We start from the raw sequence: 19153 nt of genomic DNA, 5'->3' as shown, positions 1-19153 counted from the left end.
TAGTCGCAAACTCCGGCACCGGGAATTCCCAGGAAATAGTCCTAATTTAAACCCTTCCTGACTATTTTAGTCTATTTTTATCATCTTCTATTCAGGGTCTTTGTCCGAGTCAGATTTTGGACGCCTCCCTTCCTTTTCCTTTGTTCTCAGCGCCCTTCCTGGCCTCGGCTAACCATATCCTAGCTGTATTTAGCCCCTCTGCCCGTTGTTTATCTGTATTTTCTCCACTAACCGTATTTATTTGTTTAATCATTGATTAATAACCCATCTGGCTTCAAAACCCTGTGGGAATAGCTAAGCTCCCATTATTAATGAATGAAAATGTAGAACGTCAATCAAAGAACTCAAATCCCCCCAGAATCGAGAATATAGAATATAGGCTACTGACCTTGCCGCCGACTGGGAAAAGCATTGTTCGTTGGATCTAGTCACCGTCCCTATCGGTCTGGGATGTACACCGGCCTGGTCTTTCCCTCAATTCAGAGGCCAGGTCTTAAATAATGGGACCCAACCCGCTCGTGCACGATTTTTGGGCGTACGACCTTCAGATGGCAGAGACGGGTATTTTAGATCCGGCTTGAAGGACCAATTGTTACAGGAATTAAATTCCTCTGTTTTAATACCCAATTAAAATTAAACACTGTCAATCCATAAGAATTTGTATGACTCCTATTTGTATAAAATGGACAGAGCCCAGTCTTAAAGTCAATCAGCAGCGTTTATTCACGAGAATACTGTCCATTACACACTTTTACCACAGGTTATAAACTGAAAATGACGTCATTAGTTTTAGCCCGTGTCATCTCCGCTCCAGTAGAATGGCTGTATGGTTCTCACATCGTCTCCCCCTATTAAGATAATATATGACCGAGCCAAGGCCAGCTTGTGTAGATAAGCCTTCTAGCCAGTCTGGCTATAAGTTCATTCATTTCTACCATGGTACAGACAGTCATTGTTCTAATTCTTGATTATATTTATACACATTATATTCAGTACTAGGATTAAAAAGAATATTCATACATATACAGTAACATAATAGTATTCTGATTAGCACATATACAGTAACATAATAGTATTCTGATTAGTCAGTCCTGATTGAAATGTATACATAATTAGTCATTATTGATAAAAAAATCCCTTAACAACCTGCCATCTACCCACCTGGGGACTGAGGGTTATGAGAGAACCCCCACATCACCAGCTTCTCTTTATTCAACCTGCCATCTACCCACCTGGGGACTGAGGGTTATGAGAGAACCCCCACATCACTAGCTTCTCTTTATAGAACCTGCCATCTACCCACCTGGGGACTGAGGGTTATGAGAGAACCCCCACATCACTAGCGTCTCTTTATTCAACCTGCCATCTACCCACCTGGGGACTGGGGGTTATGAGAGAACCCCCACATCACTAGCTTGCATGTTCTGCAGCCTTGTAAAGATAAGGAGGGGATAACTGGGAGGCAGGTTGGCATTTATTGTCATGAATCTTGCCCTGGAGGCAGTTCAGCAAAGTGGTCACTAGCTGACACAGGCACAAAGTAACACAATCGGATTTGAAGCCTACAGCCAATTTTTACTTTGTAGCTGGGGCTAGGGGCACAAGAGTTCCCTAAAGGGAACACCCCTCCCATTCAGCTGAAAAAAATATTCTTTAGAAATATTTAACTTTCACACATTAACAAGTCCAATACAGCAAATGAAAGATAAACATCTTGTTAATCTACCCATCATGTCCGTTTTTTAAAATGTTTTACAGTGAAAACACAACATATATTTATGTTAGATGACCACCAAATTCAAAAACACACACAGCGACTTTTCAGTCACAAAAGCATAAATATAGATAAAATGAATCACTAACCTTTGATTATCTCCATCAGATGACACTTATAGGACATCATGTTATACATGTATTGTGTGTTTTGTTCGATAATGTGCATATTTATATAAAGGATCTCAGTTTACATTGGCGCGTTACGTGCAGTAATGTTTTGATTCCAAAACATCCTGTGATTTTGCAGAAATACTCACCATAAATATTGATAAAAGATGCAAGTGTTATTCACAGAATTAAAGATAAGCGTATCCTCTATGCAACCGTTGTGTCAGATTTAAAACAAACTGTATGGAAAAATAATAATCTGAGAACGGCGCTCAGAACCCAAAGAAATAGCCGCCATTTTGGCATCAACAGAAGCTACAAAAAAACACTATAAATATTCACTTACCTTTGAATATCTTCATCAGAAGGCAGTCCCAGGAATCCCAGTTTGAAAATAAATTACTGATTTGTTCCATAAAGTTCCAAAAAGCCCATAATTTAGCCACTTGTTGTTAGCTTGTTCAGACAAAAACTCAAAACTCAAAACGTTCCGTTACAGGTCGTAGAAACAAGATTAGCTGCACTGTAGAAACTATTACACTCAACTGAACGACTTGATTAGTGTAGTGTTAGCTAGCTACATAGCTGTCTTTGCTGTCTTCGTATCCAAGATAATTGTGTAGTTTAGAGTGTGTAGTCTTAGAGTGATTATCTTAATTTACCGAGGTTAGCTAGCCAGCTATTTGTCGTCCTTAACGTAGGAGACTCTGCTAGCTAGCCAACAGCTAGCCAACGTCTTCTGAATAGAACTCAACAACCCGGTCGCATTCACAGGTAGTATCACATTTTCATTTCATTTCATTACAGTACAACGGTTTGATTTGTTTGATCGTAGCTAGCTACATAGCTAGCTACATAGCCGTCTTTGTATAAAAGATAATTGTGTAGTCTAGAGCGTTTTTCTAGGTTAGCTAGCCAGCTATTGTCGTTCTTTTAATGCAACGTAACGTAATCAACACTGCTAGCTAGCCAGCTAGCCCCCGAATAGCAGCACTGTCGAAACTATTACACTCAACGGAACGACTTGATTAGTGTAGTGTCAACAACGCAGCCACTGCCAGCTAGCCTACAAAGTCAACAACAAAGTCAACAACGCAGCCACTGCCAGCTAGCCTACTTCAGCAGTACTGTATCATTTTAATCATTTTAGTCAATAAGATTCTTGCTACGTAAGCTTAACTTTCTGAACATTCGAGACGTGTAGTCCACTTGTCATTCCAATCTCCTTTGCATTAGCGTAGCCTCTTCTGTAGCCTGTCAACTATGTGTCTGTCTATCCCTGTTCTCTCCTCTCTGCACAGACCATACAAACGCTCCACACCGCGTGGCCGCGGCCACCCTAATCTGGTGGTCCCAGCGCGCACGACCCACGTGGAGTTCCAGGTCTCCGGTAGCCTCTGAAACTGCCGATCTGCGGCCAACAAGGCAGAGTTCATCTCAGCCTATGCCTCCCTCCAGTCCCTCGACTTCTTGGCACTGACGGAAACATGGATCACCACAGACAACACTGCTACTCCTACTGCTCTCTCTTCGTCCGCCCACGTGTTCTCGCACACCCCGAGAGCTTCTGGTCAGCGGGGTGGTGGCACCGGGATCCTCATCTCTCCCAAGTGGTCATTCTCTCTTTCTCCCCTTACCCATCTGTCTATCGCCTCCTTTGAATTCCATGCTGTCACAGTTACCAGCCCTTTCAAGCTTAACATCCTTATCATTTATCGCCCTCCAGGTTCCCTCGGAGAGTTCATCAATGAGCTTGATACCTTGATAAGCTCCTTTCCTGAGGACGGCTCACCTCTCACAGTTCTGGGCGACTTTAACCTCCCCACGTCTACCTTTGACTCATTCCTCTCTGCCTCCTTCTTTCCACTCCTCTCCTCTTTTGACCTCACCCTCTCACCTTCCCCCCCTACTCACAAGGCAGGCAATACGCTCGACCTCATCTTTACTAGATGCTGTTCTTCCACTAACCTCATTGCAACTCCTCCAAGTCTCCGACCACTACCTTGTATCCTTTTCCCTCTCGCTCTCATCCAACACCTCCCACACTGCCCCTACTCGGATGGTATCGCGCCGTCCCAACCTTCGCTCTCTCTCCCCCGCTACTCTGTCCTCTTCCATCCTATCATCTCTTCCCTCTGCTCAAACCTTCTCCAACCTATCTCCTGATTCTGCCTCCTCAACCCTCCTCTCCTCCCTCTCTGCATCCTTTGACTCTCTATGTCCCCTATCCTCCAGGCCGGCTCGGTCCTCCCCTCCCGCTCCGTGGCTCGACGACTCATTGCGAGCTCACAGAACAGGGCTCCGGGCAGCCGAGCAGAAATGGAGGAAAACTCGCCTCCCTGCGGACCTGGCATCCTTTCACTCCTTCCTCTCTACATTTTCCTCCTCTGTCTCTGCTGCTAAAGCCACTTTCTACCACTCTAAATTCCAAGCATCTGCCTCTAACCCTAGGAAGCTCTTTGCCACCTTCTCCTCCCTCCTGAATCCTCCTCCCCCTCCCCCCTCCTCCCTCTCTGCAGATGACTTCGTCAACCATTTTGAAAAGAAGGTCGACGACATCCGATCCTCGTTTGCTAAGTCAAACGACACCGCTGGTTCTGCTCACACTGCCCTACCCTGTGCTCTGACCTCTTTCTCCCCTCTCTCTCCAGATGAAATCTCGCGTCTTGTGACGGCCGGCCGCCCAACAACCTGCCCGCTTGACCCTATCCCCTCCTCTCTTCTCCAGACCATTTCCGGAGACCTTCTCCCTTACCTCACCTCACTCATCAACTCATCCCTGACCGCTGGCTACGTCCCTTCCGTCTTCAAGAGAGCGAGAGTTGCACCCCTTCTGAAAAAACCTACACTCGATCCCTCCGATGTCAACAACTACAGACCAGTATCCCTTCTTTCTTTTCTCTCCAAAACTCTTGAACGTGCCGTCCTTGGCCAGCTCTCCCGCTATCTCTCTCTGAATGACCTTCTTGATCCAAATCAGTCAGGTTTCAAGACTAGTCATTCAACTGAGACTGCTCTCCTCTGTATCACGGAGGCGCTCCGCACTGCTAAAGCTAACTCTCTCTCCTCTGCTCTCATCCTTCTAGACCTATCGGCTGCCTTCGATACTGTGAACCATCAGATCCTCCTCTTCACCCTCTCCGAGTTGGGCATCTCCGGCGCGGCCCACGCTTGGATTGCGTCCTACCTGACAGGTCGCTCCTACCAGGTGGCGTGGCGAGAATCTGTCTCCTCACCACGCGCTCTCACCACTGGTGTCCCCCAGGGCTCTGTTCTAGGCCCTCTCCTATTCTCGCTATACACCAAGTCACTTGGCTCTGTCATAACCTCACATGGTCTCTCCTATCATTGCTATGCAGACGACACACAATTAATCTTCTCCTTTCCCCCTTCTGATGACCAGGTGGCGAATCGCATCTCTGCATGTCTGGCAGACATATCAGTGTGGATGACGGATCACCACCTCAAGCTGAACCTCGGCAAGACGGAGCTGCTCTTCCTCTCGGGAAGGACTGCCCGTTCCATGATCTCGCCATCACGGTTGACAACTCCATTGTGTCCTCCTCCCAGAGCGCTAAGAACCTTGGCGTGATCCTGGACAACAAACACCCTGTCGTTCTCAACTAACATCAAGGCGGTGGCCCGTTCCTGTAGGTTCACGCTCTACAACATCCGCAGAGTACGACCCTGCCTCACACAGGAAGCGGCGCAGGTCCTAATCCAGGCACTTGTCATCTCCCGTCTGGATTACTGCAACTCGCTGTTGGCTGGGCTCCCTGCCTGTGCCATTAAACCCCTACAACTCATCCAGAACGCCGCAGCCCGTCTGGTGTTCAACCTTCCCAAGTTCTCTCACGTCACCCCGCTCCTCCGCTCTCTCCACTGGCTTCCAGTTGAGGCTCGCATCCGCTACAAGACCATGGTGCTTGCCTACGGAGCTGTGAGGGGAACGGCACCTCAGTACCTCCAGGCTCTGATCAGGCCCTACACCCAAACAAGGGCACTGCGTTCATCCACCTCTGGCCTGCTCGCCTCCCTACCACTGAGGAAGTACAGTTCCCGCTCAGCCCAGTCAAAACTGTTCGCTGCTCTGGCCCCCCAATGGTGGAACAAACTCTCTCACGACGCCAGGACAGCGGAGTCAATCACCACCTTCCGGAGACACCTGAAACCCCACCTCTTTAAGGAATACCTAGGATAGGATAAGTAATCCCTCTCACCCCCCCCCCCCCTTTAAGATTTAGATGCACTATTGTAAAGTGACTGTTCCACTGGATGTCATAAGGTGAATGCACCAATTTGTAAGTCGCTCTGGATAAGAGCGTCTGCTAAATGACTTAAATGTAAATGTAAATGTAAGTCAAATGATGTATGCAATCCATATTTAGGATGTTTTAAACATTAATCAGCAATAAGGTTCCTACCGGAGAATTTCATTGTCTGAAGAAAAGCATAGGAACGGGAGGACACTCTCTCGTGACCGCGCGGAACGAGACTGAGGCTTTCTGCCAAACCACCCACTAAAAGAGCTATTATGAGCCCCACCTTTATAGTAGAATCATACAACCAGAATCTAAAGACATCTTGTGGAAGCCCTAGGAAGTGCATGCTCATCCATATCTAAGGTGGACATCCAATGGCACTGTTTTCTAAATTGAGTTCTCACTTCCTGTTTGGATTTCTTCTCAGGTTTGTGTCTGCCATATGAGTTCTGTTATACTCACCTACATATTTCAAACGGTTTTAGAAACTTCAGAGTGTTTTCCATCCACCAGCAATACTATTATGCATATATTCCCATCTGGGACTGAGTTGGAGGCAGTTCACTCTGGGCACGCCTTTCGTCCAAAAGTGAAAATACTGCCCCCCAGCATCAACAGGTTCTAAATATCTGGAGGAAATCACGCAGTTCTGCCCCCAGGTCAAGATTCATGACAAACATCAACCTGCGACTGGGAGAAGGCAATGTAAAATAAAAATTAAATTGTTTTCACAATTAACATGCCTTGTCTTGTTTCAATTATGTTTTATTATGAAAAATACAATATCTTCTTGTATACTTGTACAACTAAATAAACTAAAATCACATTTTATTTGTCACATACACATGGTTAGCAGATGTTAATGCGAGTTTAGCGAAATGCTTGTGCTTCTAGTTCCGACAATGCAGTAATAACCAACGAGTAATCTAACCTCACGATTTCACAACAATTACCTTATATACACAAGTGTAAAGGGATAAAGAATATGTACATAAACATACATGAATGAGTGATGGTACAGAACGGCAGAGGCAAGATGCAGTAGATGGTATCGAGTACAGTATATACATATGAGATGAGTAATGTAGGGTATGTAAACATTATATTAGGTGGCATTGTAAAGTGGCTAGTGATGCATTTTTTCCCATCAATTACCATCAATTTCCATTATTAAAGTGGCTGGAGTTGAGTCAGTATGTTGGCAGCAGCCACTCAATGTTAGTGGTGGCTGATAAACAGTGTGATGGCCTTAAGATAGAAGCTTTTTTTCGGTCCCAGCTTTGATGCACCTGTACTGACCTCTCCTTCTGGATGATAGCGGGGGGTGAACAGGCAGTGGCTCGGGTGGTGATAATGCACCTGTACTGACCTCTCCTTCTGGATGATAGCGGGGTGAACAGGCAGTGGATCGGGAGGTGATGTTGCACCTGTACTCTCCTTCTGGATGATAGCGGGGGGTGAACAGGCAGTGGCTCGGGTGGTGATGATGCACCTGTACTGACCTCACCTTCTGGATGATAGCAGGGTGAACAGACAGTGGATCGGGTGGTGATGTTGCACCTGTACTGACCTCTCCTTCTGGATGATAGCGGGGTGAACAGGCAGTGGATCGGGTGGTGATGTTGCACCTGTACTGACCTCTCCTTCTGGATGATAGCGGGGTGAACAGGCAGTGGCTCGGGTGGTGATGTTGCACCTGTACTGACCTCTCCTTCTGGATGATAGCGGGGTGAACAGGCAGTGGCTCGGGTGGTGATGTTGCACCTGTACTGACCTCTCCTTCTGGATGATAGCGGGGTGAACAGGTATTGGCTCGGGTGGTGATGTTGTACCTGTACTGACCTCTCCTTCTGGATGATAGCAGGGTGAACAGGCAGTGGCTCGGGAGGTGATGTTGTACCTGTACTGACCTCTCCTTCTGGATGATAGCGGGGTGAACAGGCAGTGGCTCGGGAGGTGATGATGCACCTGTACTGACCTCTCCTTCTGGATGATAGCAGGGTGAACAGGCAGTGGCTCGGGAGGTGATGATGCACCTGTACTGACCTCTCCTTCTGGATGATAGCAGGGTGAACAGGCAGTGGCTCGGGAGGTGATGTTGTACCTGTACTGACCTCTCCTTCTGGATGATAGCGGGGGGTGAACAGGCAGTGGCTCGGGTGGTGATGATGATGCACCTGTACTCTCCTTCTGGATGATAGCGGGGTGAACAGACAGTGGCTCGGGAGGTGATGATGCACCTGTACTGACCTCTCCTTCTGGATGTGTGTGTGTGTCTGTGTGTGTGTGTGTGTGTGTGTGTGTGTGTGTGTGTGTGTGTGTGTGTGTGTGTGTGTGTGTGTGTGTGTGTGTGTGTGTTGTGTGTGTGTGTGAGTGTGTGTGTGTGTACTGTGTGCAAAGGTGTTCAGTGTGGGTGTGGGTGTGTGTGTGTGTGTGTGTCCAGTTTGTGCGTGTGTGTGTCCCCGGTATGTTTGTGTGTCCTGTAAGTGTGTGTCCAGTGTGTGTCCAGTGTGTGTGTGTGTCCAGTTTGTGCGTGTGTGTGTCCCCGGTATGTTTGTGTGTCCTGTGTGTGTGTCCTGTAAGTGTGTGTCCAGTGTGTGCGTCAAGGGTGATTGTCATGGGTGTGTGTCCAGTGTGTGTCCAGTGTGTGTGTGTGGCCAGTGTGTGTGTACAGTGTGTGTGTGTCCAGTGTGTGTGTGTGTGAGTCGAGTGTGTGTGTGTGTGCTGTGTGCAAAGGTGTTCAGTGTGGGTGTGTGTGTCCAGTGTGTGTGTACAGTGTGTGTGTCAAGGGTGTTTTGCCCAGTGTGTGTCCAGTGTGTGTGTGTATGTCCAGTGTGTGTGTGTTCAGTGTGTGTGTGTCTATGTCTGTCCAGTGTGTCTGTCCAGTGTGTGTGTGTGTCAAGTGTGTGTGTGTGTCCTGTGTGTGAGTCCAGTTTGTGTGTCAAGTGTGTGTGTGTCAAGGGTGTTTTGCCCAGTGTGTGTCTAGTGTGTGTGTGTATGTCCAGTGTGTGTGTGTTCAGTGTGTGTGTGTGTGTGTGTGTGTGTGTGTGTGTGTGTGTGTGTGTGTGTGTGTGTGTGTGTGTGTGTGTGTGTGTGTGTGTGTGTGTCCTGTGTGTGTGTGTCCAGTGTGTCCAGTGTGTGTGTGTGTGTGCGTGTCCAGTATGTGTGTGTCCTGTGTGTGTGTGCCCAGTCTGTGTGTGTGCGTGTCCAGTATGTGTGTGTCCTGTGTGTGTGTGCCCAGTCTGTGTGTGTGCGTGTCCAGTATGTGTGTGTCCTGTGTGTGTGTGCCCAGTCTGTGTGTGTGCGTGTCCAGTATGTGTGTGTCCTGTGTGTGCGTGTCATGTATGTGTGTGACCAGTGTCTATGTGTGCCTGTGTGTGTGTCTCCGCCTAGTGTTTTTGTGTCCTGTGTGTGTGTGTGTGTGTGTGTCCTGGTTGTGTGTGTGTGTGTGTGTGTCCTGTGTGTGTGTGTGTGTGTGTGTGTGTGTGTGTGTGTGTGTGTGTGTGTGTGTGTGTGTGTGTGTGTGTGTGTGTGTGTGTGTGTGTGTGTGTGTGTGTGTGTGTGTGTTCTATCTATATTATTGTTTAAAGGGACACTGAGTTGCCATCATAATAAACCCCAAAAGCTGGATAGAGGGGCTCAGTGAATGTTGAGGTGAATGTGATCAGGTGGGTCAGTGTGTCAGAGGAGGCTCTATAGAAGGACAGAGTGCCGGCTGGCCAGTCCAGATACACTCCTACTCTGTGGGAGCTGGAGGAAGGGACGTCTATGGTAGTGGTATTATCATTGTGCCATGCAGAGTAACTGTTGTCAGAGCAGAACAGAGTCCAGGACTTGTCATTTAATCCAATCACACAGTCATTACCCCCTCCTCTCCTGTTGATTCCTTTATATGTCACTGCTATATCAGCCCCACTCCCACTCCACTCCACCTCCCAGTAACAGCGCCCAGTCAGACCCTCTCTACACAGCACCTGTCCCCAGTCCTCAAATCTCTCTGGGTGATCAGGATACGGCTGCTTCTCTCTCCTCCATGTCACCTTTCTGTTCTCCTCAGATAGAGAGAGGTGTCTGTTTACTGTGTTTAGGTCCAGTGTGAGATCACAGACATCTGATGGATGAAACCAGACACAATATTAGAAATAATCATCATTCACATTAGAATGTTAACTCACTTTTCACTAATTAATTTAATGTAGATGTTTCTAGGTATCAAAAGGAGAAGTTAAGGTAACTTGAGACTTGTTGAATGATCATATGTTATACTGTATGGTAATATAAAACACACTTATTCACATTAATTACACACACACACACACACACACACACACACACACACACACACACACACACACACACACACACACACACACACACACACACACACACACACACACACACACACACACACACACACACACACATTTCTAAACTTTCTAAACTCTTTGTAAACGTTGGTGTCCCTGATTTCTGCTTCTGTAGAACTACAGCTGATATTTTATAAGACCAAGTAAGTAATGATGGTGGTCTTTCACTTTGAATTAAGACTTATTCTTAGTCATATTCTTCACAGCAGTCAACACTCACATTTTCTAAGCCCAGGAGTCATTGTGTACTCTCCACCATGTTCCACACTGTAGCGGTAAGCAGAGAAACAGACAGTTATTGAGTGTCACACACACACACACACACACACACACACACACACACACACACACACACACACACACACACACACACACACACACACACACACACACCTTAGTCCAAGTGGCTGTAATAATGTTTGTCTTAACTAGCCTGATAAGTCAAACATGTCTGATATGAACATTGACATAAACCCTCTACATACTTGAGTTTCTCCAGTCTGCAGTGTGGATCCTCCAGTCCAGCAGAGAGCAGTCTGACTCCTGAGTCTCCTGGGTGATTGTAGCTCAGGTCCAGCTCTCTCAGGTGTGAGGGGTTTGACCTCAGAGCTGAGACCAGAGAAGCACAGCCTTCCTCTGTGACTAGACAGCGTGACAGCCTGCAAAGAGTCAAATCATTTTAAAATCACACTGATGATGATCTTTGGTGGTGAAAACAGTCAAGATATTTTTTGAAAATGTTTAGATATATCAGTGTCCTTTCAAATAAAATGTGACATTCATCATGAATAATAATGAGTGCGAAAACAATAAGGGACCACAACAAAACATGCTAACCTCTCACCATTACCAATAACAGAGGCTACAACAAAACATGCTAACCTCTCACCATTACCAATAACAGAGGCTACAACAAAACATGCTAACCTCTCACCATTACCAATAACAGAGGCTACAACAAAACATACTAACCTCTCACCATTACCAATAACAGAGGCTACAACAAAACATGCTAACCTCTCACCATTACCAATAACAGAGGCTACAACAAAACATGCTAACCTCTCACCATTACCAATAACAGAGACTACAACAAAACATACTAACCTCTCACCATTACCAATAACAGAGGCTACAACAAAACATGCTAACCTCTCACCATTACCAATAACAGAGACTACAACAAAACATGCTAACCTCTCACCATTACCAATAACAGAGGCTACAACAAAACATGCTAACCTCTCACCATTACCAATAACAGAGACGACAACAAAACATAAACCTCTCAGAGAGGCTACAACAAAACATGCTAACCTCTCACCATTACCAATAACAGAGGCTACAACAAAACATGCTAACCTCTCAATTACCAAAACATACAACAAAACATAACCTCTCACCATTACCAATAACAGAGGCTACAACAAAACATGCTAACCTCTCACCATTACCAATAACAGAGGCTACAACAAAACATACTAACCTCTCACCATTACCAATAACAGAGGCTACAACAAAACATGCTAACCTCTCACCATTACCAATAACAGAGGCTACAACAAAACATGCTAACCTCTCACCATTACCAATAACAGAGGCTACAACAAAACATGCTAACCTCTCACCATTACCAATAACAGAGGCTACAACAAAACATGCTAACCTCTCACCATTACCAATAACAGAGGCTACAACAAAACATGCTAACCTCTCACCATTACCAATAACAGAGACTACAACAAAACATGCTAACCTCTCAACCTCAGAGGATACAACAAAACATGCTACCATTACCAATAACAGAGACTACAACAAAACATGCTAACCTCTCACCATTACCAATAACAGAGGCTACAACAAAACATGCTAACCTCTCACCATTACCAATAACAGAGGACTACAACAAAACATGCTAACCTCTCACCATTACCAATAACAGAGGATACAACAAAACATGCTAACCTCTCACCATTACCAATAACAGAGGATACAACAAAACATGCTAACCTCTCACCATTACCAATAACAGAGGATACAACAAAACATACAACAAAACATACTAACCTCTCACCATTACCAATAACAGAGGCTACAACAAAACATGCTAACCTCTCACCATTACCAATAACAGAGGCTACAACAAAACATGCTAACCTCTCACCATTACCAATAACAGAGACTACAACAAAACATGCTAACCTCTCACCATTACCAATAACAGAGACTACAACAAAACATACTAACCTCTCACCATTACCAGTAACAGAGGATACAACAAAACATGCTAACCTCTCACCATTACCAGTAACAGAGGCTACAACAAAACATGCTAACCTCTCACCATTACCAATAACAGAGACTACAACAAATCATGCTAACCTCTCACCATTACCAATAACAGAGGCTACAACAAAACATGCTAACCTCTCACCATTACCAATAACAGAGGCTACAACAAAACATACTAACCTCTCACCATTACCAATAACAGAGGCTACAACAAAACATACTAACCTCTCACCATTACCAATAACAGAGACTACAACAAATCATGCTAACCTCTCACCATTACCAATAACAGAGGCTACAACAAAACATGCTAACCTCTCACCATTACCAATAACAGAGGCTACAACAAAACATGCTAACCTCTCACCATTACCAATAACAGAGGCTACAACAAAACATGCTAACCTCTCACCATTACCAATAACAGAGGCTACAACAAAACATGCTAACCTCTCACCATTACCAATAACAGAGGATACAACAAAACATGCTAACCTCTCACCATTACCAATAACAGAGGATACAACAAAACATGCTAACCTCTCACCATTACCAATAACAGAGACTACAACAAAACATGCTAACCTCTCACCATTACCAATAACAGAGGATACAACAAAACATGCTAACCTCTCACCATTACCAATAACAGAGGATACAACAAAACATGCTAACCTCTCACCATTACCAATAACAGAGGCTACAACAAAACATGCTAACCTCTCACCATTACCAATAACAGAGGATACAACAAAACATGCTAACCTCTCACCATTACCAATAACAGAGGATACAACAAAACATGCTAACCTCTCACCATTACCAATAACAGAGGATACAACAAAACATACTAACCTCTCACCATTACCAATAACAGAGGATACAACAAAACATGCTAACCTCTCACCATTACCAATAACAGAGACTACAACAAAACATGTTAACCTCTCACCATTACCAATAACAGAGGCTACAACAAAACATGCTAACATCTCACCATTACCAATAACAGAGGATACAACAAAACATGCTAACCTCTCACTATTACCAAAAACAGAGGCTCCAACAAAACATGCTAACCTCTCACCATTACCAATAACAGAGGCTACAACAAAACATACTAACCTCTCACCATTACCAATAACAGAGGCTACAACTAAACATGCTAACCTCTCACCATTACCAATAACAGAGACTACAACAAAACATGCTAACCTCTCACCATTACCAATAACAGAGGCTACAACAAAACATGTTAACCTCTCACCATTACCAATAACAGAGGCTACAACAAAACATGCTAACATCTCACCATTACCAATAACAGAGGCTACAACTAAACATGCTAACCTCTCACCATTACCAATAACAGAGGCTACAACTAAACATGCTAACCTCTCACCATTACCAATAACAGAGACTACAACAAAACATGCTAACCTCTCACCATTACCAATAACAGAGGCTACAACAAAACATGTTAACCTCTCACCATTACCAATAACAGAGGCTACAACAAAACATACTAACCTCTCACCATTACCAATAACAGAGGCTACAACTAAACATGCTAACCTCTCACCATTACCAAAAACAGAGGCTCCAACAAAACATGCTAACCTCTCACCATTACCAAGAACAGAGGCTACAACAAAACATACTAACCTCTCACCATTACCAATAACAGAGGCTACAACTAAACATGCTAACCTCTCACCATTACCAATAACAGAGACTACAACAAAACATGCTAACCTCTCACCATTACCAATAACAGAGGCTACAACAAAACATGCTAACCTCTCACCATTACCAATAACAGAGGCTAATGCAATCACGGAAAATTGAACGAAACTCTAAACTTTGATGAAATGTATTTGTCCAAATAATTAAGACTGCTTCAAATGGGAAAGGTGACATTCTGTACTGTCTCCTTATACGAAACATTATATCTGAAATCCAAAATGCTGGAGCACCAAATTTAAAACTGTAAGCTTCATTGTCCAAACACATATGATGTGGACTATGTGTGTCTGGTAAACACATGTGGATCTGGTGAACAGTTATCACTTGTTGACCAACTACAGGAATACTGACCTCAGAGTCTCCAGTTTACAGTGGGGATTCCCCAGTCCAGCAGAGAGCAGGTCCACTCCTGAATCCTTCAGGTCGTTGTTACTCAGATCCAGCTCTCAGGTGTGAGGGGTTTGACCTCAGAGCTGAGACCAGAGAAGCACAGCCTTCCTCTGTGACTAGACATCCTGACAGCCTGTAAAGAGTCAAATCATATTAAAATCACACTGATATTCTTTGATGGTCAGAAGTCGCGGCAGTATATTCTTCCAACATTTTCAGATATATCAGTGTCCTGAAACCTGCGATAAATGAATGTATCATTATTATAAATTATCATAATATTACTTTCAGATAGAATAATGTATTGTACAAATATTTGAGAAAAATCAAATCAAATAAAATGTAATTGTCACATACACATGGTTAGCAGATGTTAAAGCGAGTGAAGCGAAATGCTTGTGTTTCTAGTTCCGACAATGCAGTAATAACCAATAAGTAATCTAACCTATCAATTCCAAAACTTCTACCTTATACACACAAGTGTAAAGGGATAAAGAATATGTACATAAAGATATATGAATGAGTGATGGTACAGAATGGCATAGGCAGATGCAGTAGATGATATAGAGTACAGTATATACGTATACATATGAGATGAATAATGTAGGGTATGTAAACATTATATTAAGTAGCATTGTTTAAAGTGTCTAGTGATATATTTGACTTCAATTTCCATCAATTCCCATTATTAAAGTGGCTGGAATTGAGTCAGTGTGTTGGCAGCAGCAATTCAATGTTAGGGGTGGTTGTTTAACAGTCTGATGGCCTTGAGATAGAAGCTGTTTCTCAGTCTCTTGGTCCCAGCTTTGATGCACCTGTACTGACCTCACCTTTTGGATGATAGCGGGGTGAACAGGCAGTGTCTTGGTTGGTTGTTGTCCTTGATGATCTTTATGGCCTTCCTGTGACATCGGGTGGTGTAGGTGTCCTGGAGGGCAGGTAGTTTGCCCCTGGTGATGCGTTGTGCAGACCTCACTACCCTCTGGAGAGCCTTATGGTTGTGGGCGGAGCAGTTGCCGTACCAGGCGGTGATACAGCCCGACAGGATGCTCTCGTGCTTTTGGTGACCAGCCAAATTTCTTCAGCCTCCTGAGGTTGAAGAGGCGCTGCTGCGCTGCTGCGCCTTCTTCACGACGCTGTCTATGTGGGTGGACCAATTCAGTGTGTCCGTGATGTGTACGCCGAGGAACTTAAAACGTACTACCCTCTCCACTACTGTCCCATCGATCTGGATAGGGGGGTGCTCCCTCTGCTGTTTCCTGAAGTCCACGATCATCTCCTTTGTTTTGTTGACGTTGAGTGTGAGGTAATTGAGTTGGAGGCGTGCATGGCCACGCAGTCGTGGGTGAACAGGGAGTAGAGGAGAGGGCTCAGAACGCACCCTTGTGGGGCTCCAGTGTTGAGGATCAGCGGGGTGGAGATGTTGTTGCCTACCCTCACCACCTGGGGGCGGCCCGTCAGGAAGTCCAGTACCCAGTCGCACAGGCTGGGGTCGGGACCCAGGGTCTCAAGCTTGATGACGAGCTTGGAGGGCACCATGGTGTTAAATGCTGAGCTGTAGTCGATGAACAGCATTCTCACATAAGTATTCCTCTTGTACAGATAGGTTAGGACAGTGTGCAGTGTGGTTGTGATTAAGTCGTCTGTGGACCTATTTGGGCGGTAAGAAAATTGGAGTGGGTCTAGGGTGTCAGGTAGGGTGGAGGTGATATGGTCCTTGACTAGTCTCTCAAAGCACTTCATGATGACGGAAGTGAGTGCTACGGGACGGTAGTTGTTTAGCTCAGTTACCTTAGCTTTCTTGGGAACAGGGACAATGGTGGCCCTCTTAAAGCATGTGGGAACAGCAGACTGGGATAAGGTTTGATTGAATATGTCCGTAAACACACCAGCCAGCTGGTCTGCGCATGCTCTGAGGACGCGGCTGGGGATGCCGCCTGGGCCTGAATTCTTGCGAGGGTTAACACGTTTAAATGTTTTACTCACGTTGGCTGCAGTGAAGGAGGGTCCGCAGGTTTTGGTTGCGGGCCGTGTCAGTGGCACTGTATTGTCCTCAAAGCGGGCAAAAAATATTTTAGTCTGTCTGGGAGCAAGACATCCTGGTCCTTGACGGGGCTGGTTTTCTTTTTGTAGTTCGTGATTGACTGTAGATCCTGCCACATACCTCTTGTGTCTGAGTCGTTGAATCGCGACTCTACTTTGTCTCTATACTGACGCTTAGCGTGTTTGATTGCCTTGCGGAGGGAATAGCTACACTGTTTGTATTCGGACATGTTACCAGACACCTTGCCCTGATTAAAAGCAGTGGTTCGTGCTTTCAGTTTCACACGAATGCTGCCATCAATCCACGGTTTCTGGTTTGGGAATGTTTTAATCGTTGCTATGGGAACGACATCTTCAACGCACGTTCTAATGAACTCGCTCACCGAATCAGTGTATTCGTCAATGTTGTTGTTGGAAGCAATGCGGAACATATCCCAATCCACGAGATCAAAGCAGTCTTGAAGCGTGGATTCAGCTTGGTCGGACCAGTGTTGAACAGACCTGAGTGCGGGAGCTACTTGTTTTAGTTTCTGTCTGTAGGCAGGGATCAACAAAATGGAGTCGTGGTCAGCTTTTCCAAAAGGAGGACGGGGGAGGGCCTTATATGAGTCGCGGAAGTTAGAATATTAATGATCCAGGTTTTTACCAGCCCTGGTTGTGCAATCGATATGCTGATACAATTTAGGGAGTCTTGTTTTCAGATTAGCCTTGTTAAAATCCCCAGCTAAATGACTGCAGCCTCAGGATATGTGTAATCCAGTTTGCAAAGAGTCAAATAAAGTTTGTTCAGGGCCATCGATGTGTCTGCTTGGGGGGAAATATATGCGGCTGTGATTATAATCGAAGAGAAATCCCTTGGTAGATAATGCGGTCGACATTTGATTGTGAGGAATTCTAAGTCAGGTGAACAGAAGGACTTGAGTTCCTGTATGTTGTTATAATCACACCACGTCTCCTTAACCATAAAGCATACCCCCCCGCCCCTCTTCTTACCAGAAAGATGCTTGTTTCTGTCGGAGCCATGAGTGAAGAAACCAGCTGGCTGAATCGACTCCGTTAGCGTCTCTCCAGTGAGCCATGTTACCGTGAAGCAAAGAACGTTACAGTCTCTGATGTCCCTCTGGAATGCTACCCTTGCACGGATTTCATCAACCTTGTTGTCAACAGACTGGACATTGGCGAGAAGAATGCTAGGGAGTGGTGCGCTATGTGCCCGTCTCCGGAGCCTGACCAGAAGACCGCTTCGTTTGCCTCTTTTACGACTTATTTGGGTCGCCGGCTGGGATCCGATCCGTTGTCCTGGGTGGAAGGCAAAACACAGGATCCGCTTCGGGAGAGTCATATTCCTGGTCGTAATGATAGTGAGTTGACGTTGCTCTTATATTCAGTAGTTCCTCCCGACTGTATGTAATGAAACATAAGATTAAATGGGGTACCAATGTAAGAAATAATACATAAAAAAAAAAATACTGCATAGTTTCCAAGGAACGCGAAGCGTGGCGGACATCTCTGTCGGCACCGGAAGTTAGTGAGTAGAGAGAGAAATGTATAGGAATATGTGAGTAGACTGACAAGACAAGTTTAAAAAGCAGTATCAGTCAAAAGACAGACAGTGCGGTCCACACCATATCTATTTTGACAGTGGAGCTAACATTTTAAATGTGGCTCTATACTCCAACAGTTTGGATTTCAGATCAAATGTTTTATATGAGGTGACAGTTTATAATGTCACCTTTTATTTCAGGGTATTTTAATACATATCTGTTTCACCATTTAGAAATGAAAGCACTTTATGTATCTAGTCCCCCTATTTGAAGAAGTAAGTTATAAGTATTCTGACCAATTCACTTATAGTGTATTAAATTAGTCAAAAGTTTAGTATTTGGTCCCAACCTTGTTTATAGCATTTTTAGTATGTTTTGGGTTATGTTTTAGTAACTGAATGGTGGATGATGACAGGACTCATTTTACTTCTAAGTGAGTAGATAACATGTTTCTAAAGAATCTGTATCTAGTCCCCCAATTTGAAGACATCATAAGCATTCTGACCAATTCACTCATAGTGTATAAAAGTTGTCAAAAGATGAGTATTTGGTCAGATATTCCTTGAATGCAGTGACTACATCAAGCTTGTTACTCAAACTCGTTGATTGCATTTGCAGTTTGTTT

The 19153-nt window shown here is 44.9% G+C and overlaps 1 protein-coding gene across 1 annotated transcript in view; it reads right to left on the bottom strand.

Annotated features, from left to right (window-relative positions):
• Positions 1 to 7963: 7963 nt before the first annotated feature.
• Positions 7964 to 19153, bottom strand: part of LOC127924563 (NLR family CARD domain-containing protein 3-like) — a 29951-nt gene continuing 18761 nt past the window's right edge. The window contains exons 4-6 of the mRNA XM_052509280.1: positions 10999 to 11172; positions 10734 to 10780; positions 7964 to 10257 (exon numbers count right to left, since the gene is read on the bottom strand). Coding sequence (XP_052365240.1) covers positions 9731 to 10257; positions 10734 to 10780; positions 10999 to 11172 — 748 coding nt within the window. The 3' untranslated portion in view covers positions 7964 to 9730. The remainder of the gene's footprint in view (positions 10258 to 10733; positions 10781 to 10998; positions 11173 to 19153) is intronic.

The sequence above is a fragment of the Oncorhynchus keta genome, unplaced genomic scaffold (assembly GCF_023373465.1).
Source record: "Oncorhynchus keta strain PuntledgeMale-10-30-2019 unplaced genomic scaffold, Oket_V2 Un_contig_4292_pilon_pilon, whole genome shotgun sequence".
Lineage (NCBI taxonomy): Eukaryota > Metazoa > Chordata > Actinopteri > Salmoniformes > Salmonidae > Oncorhynchus > Oncorhynchus keta.
This window is presented reverse-complemented; position numbering and strand designations above follow the sequence as displayed.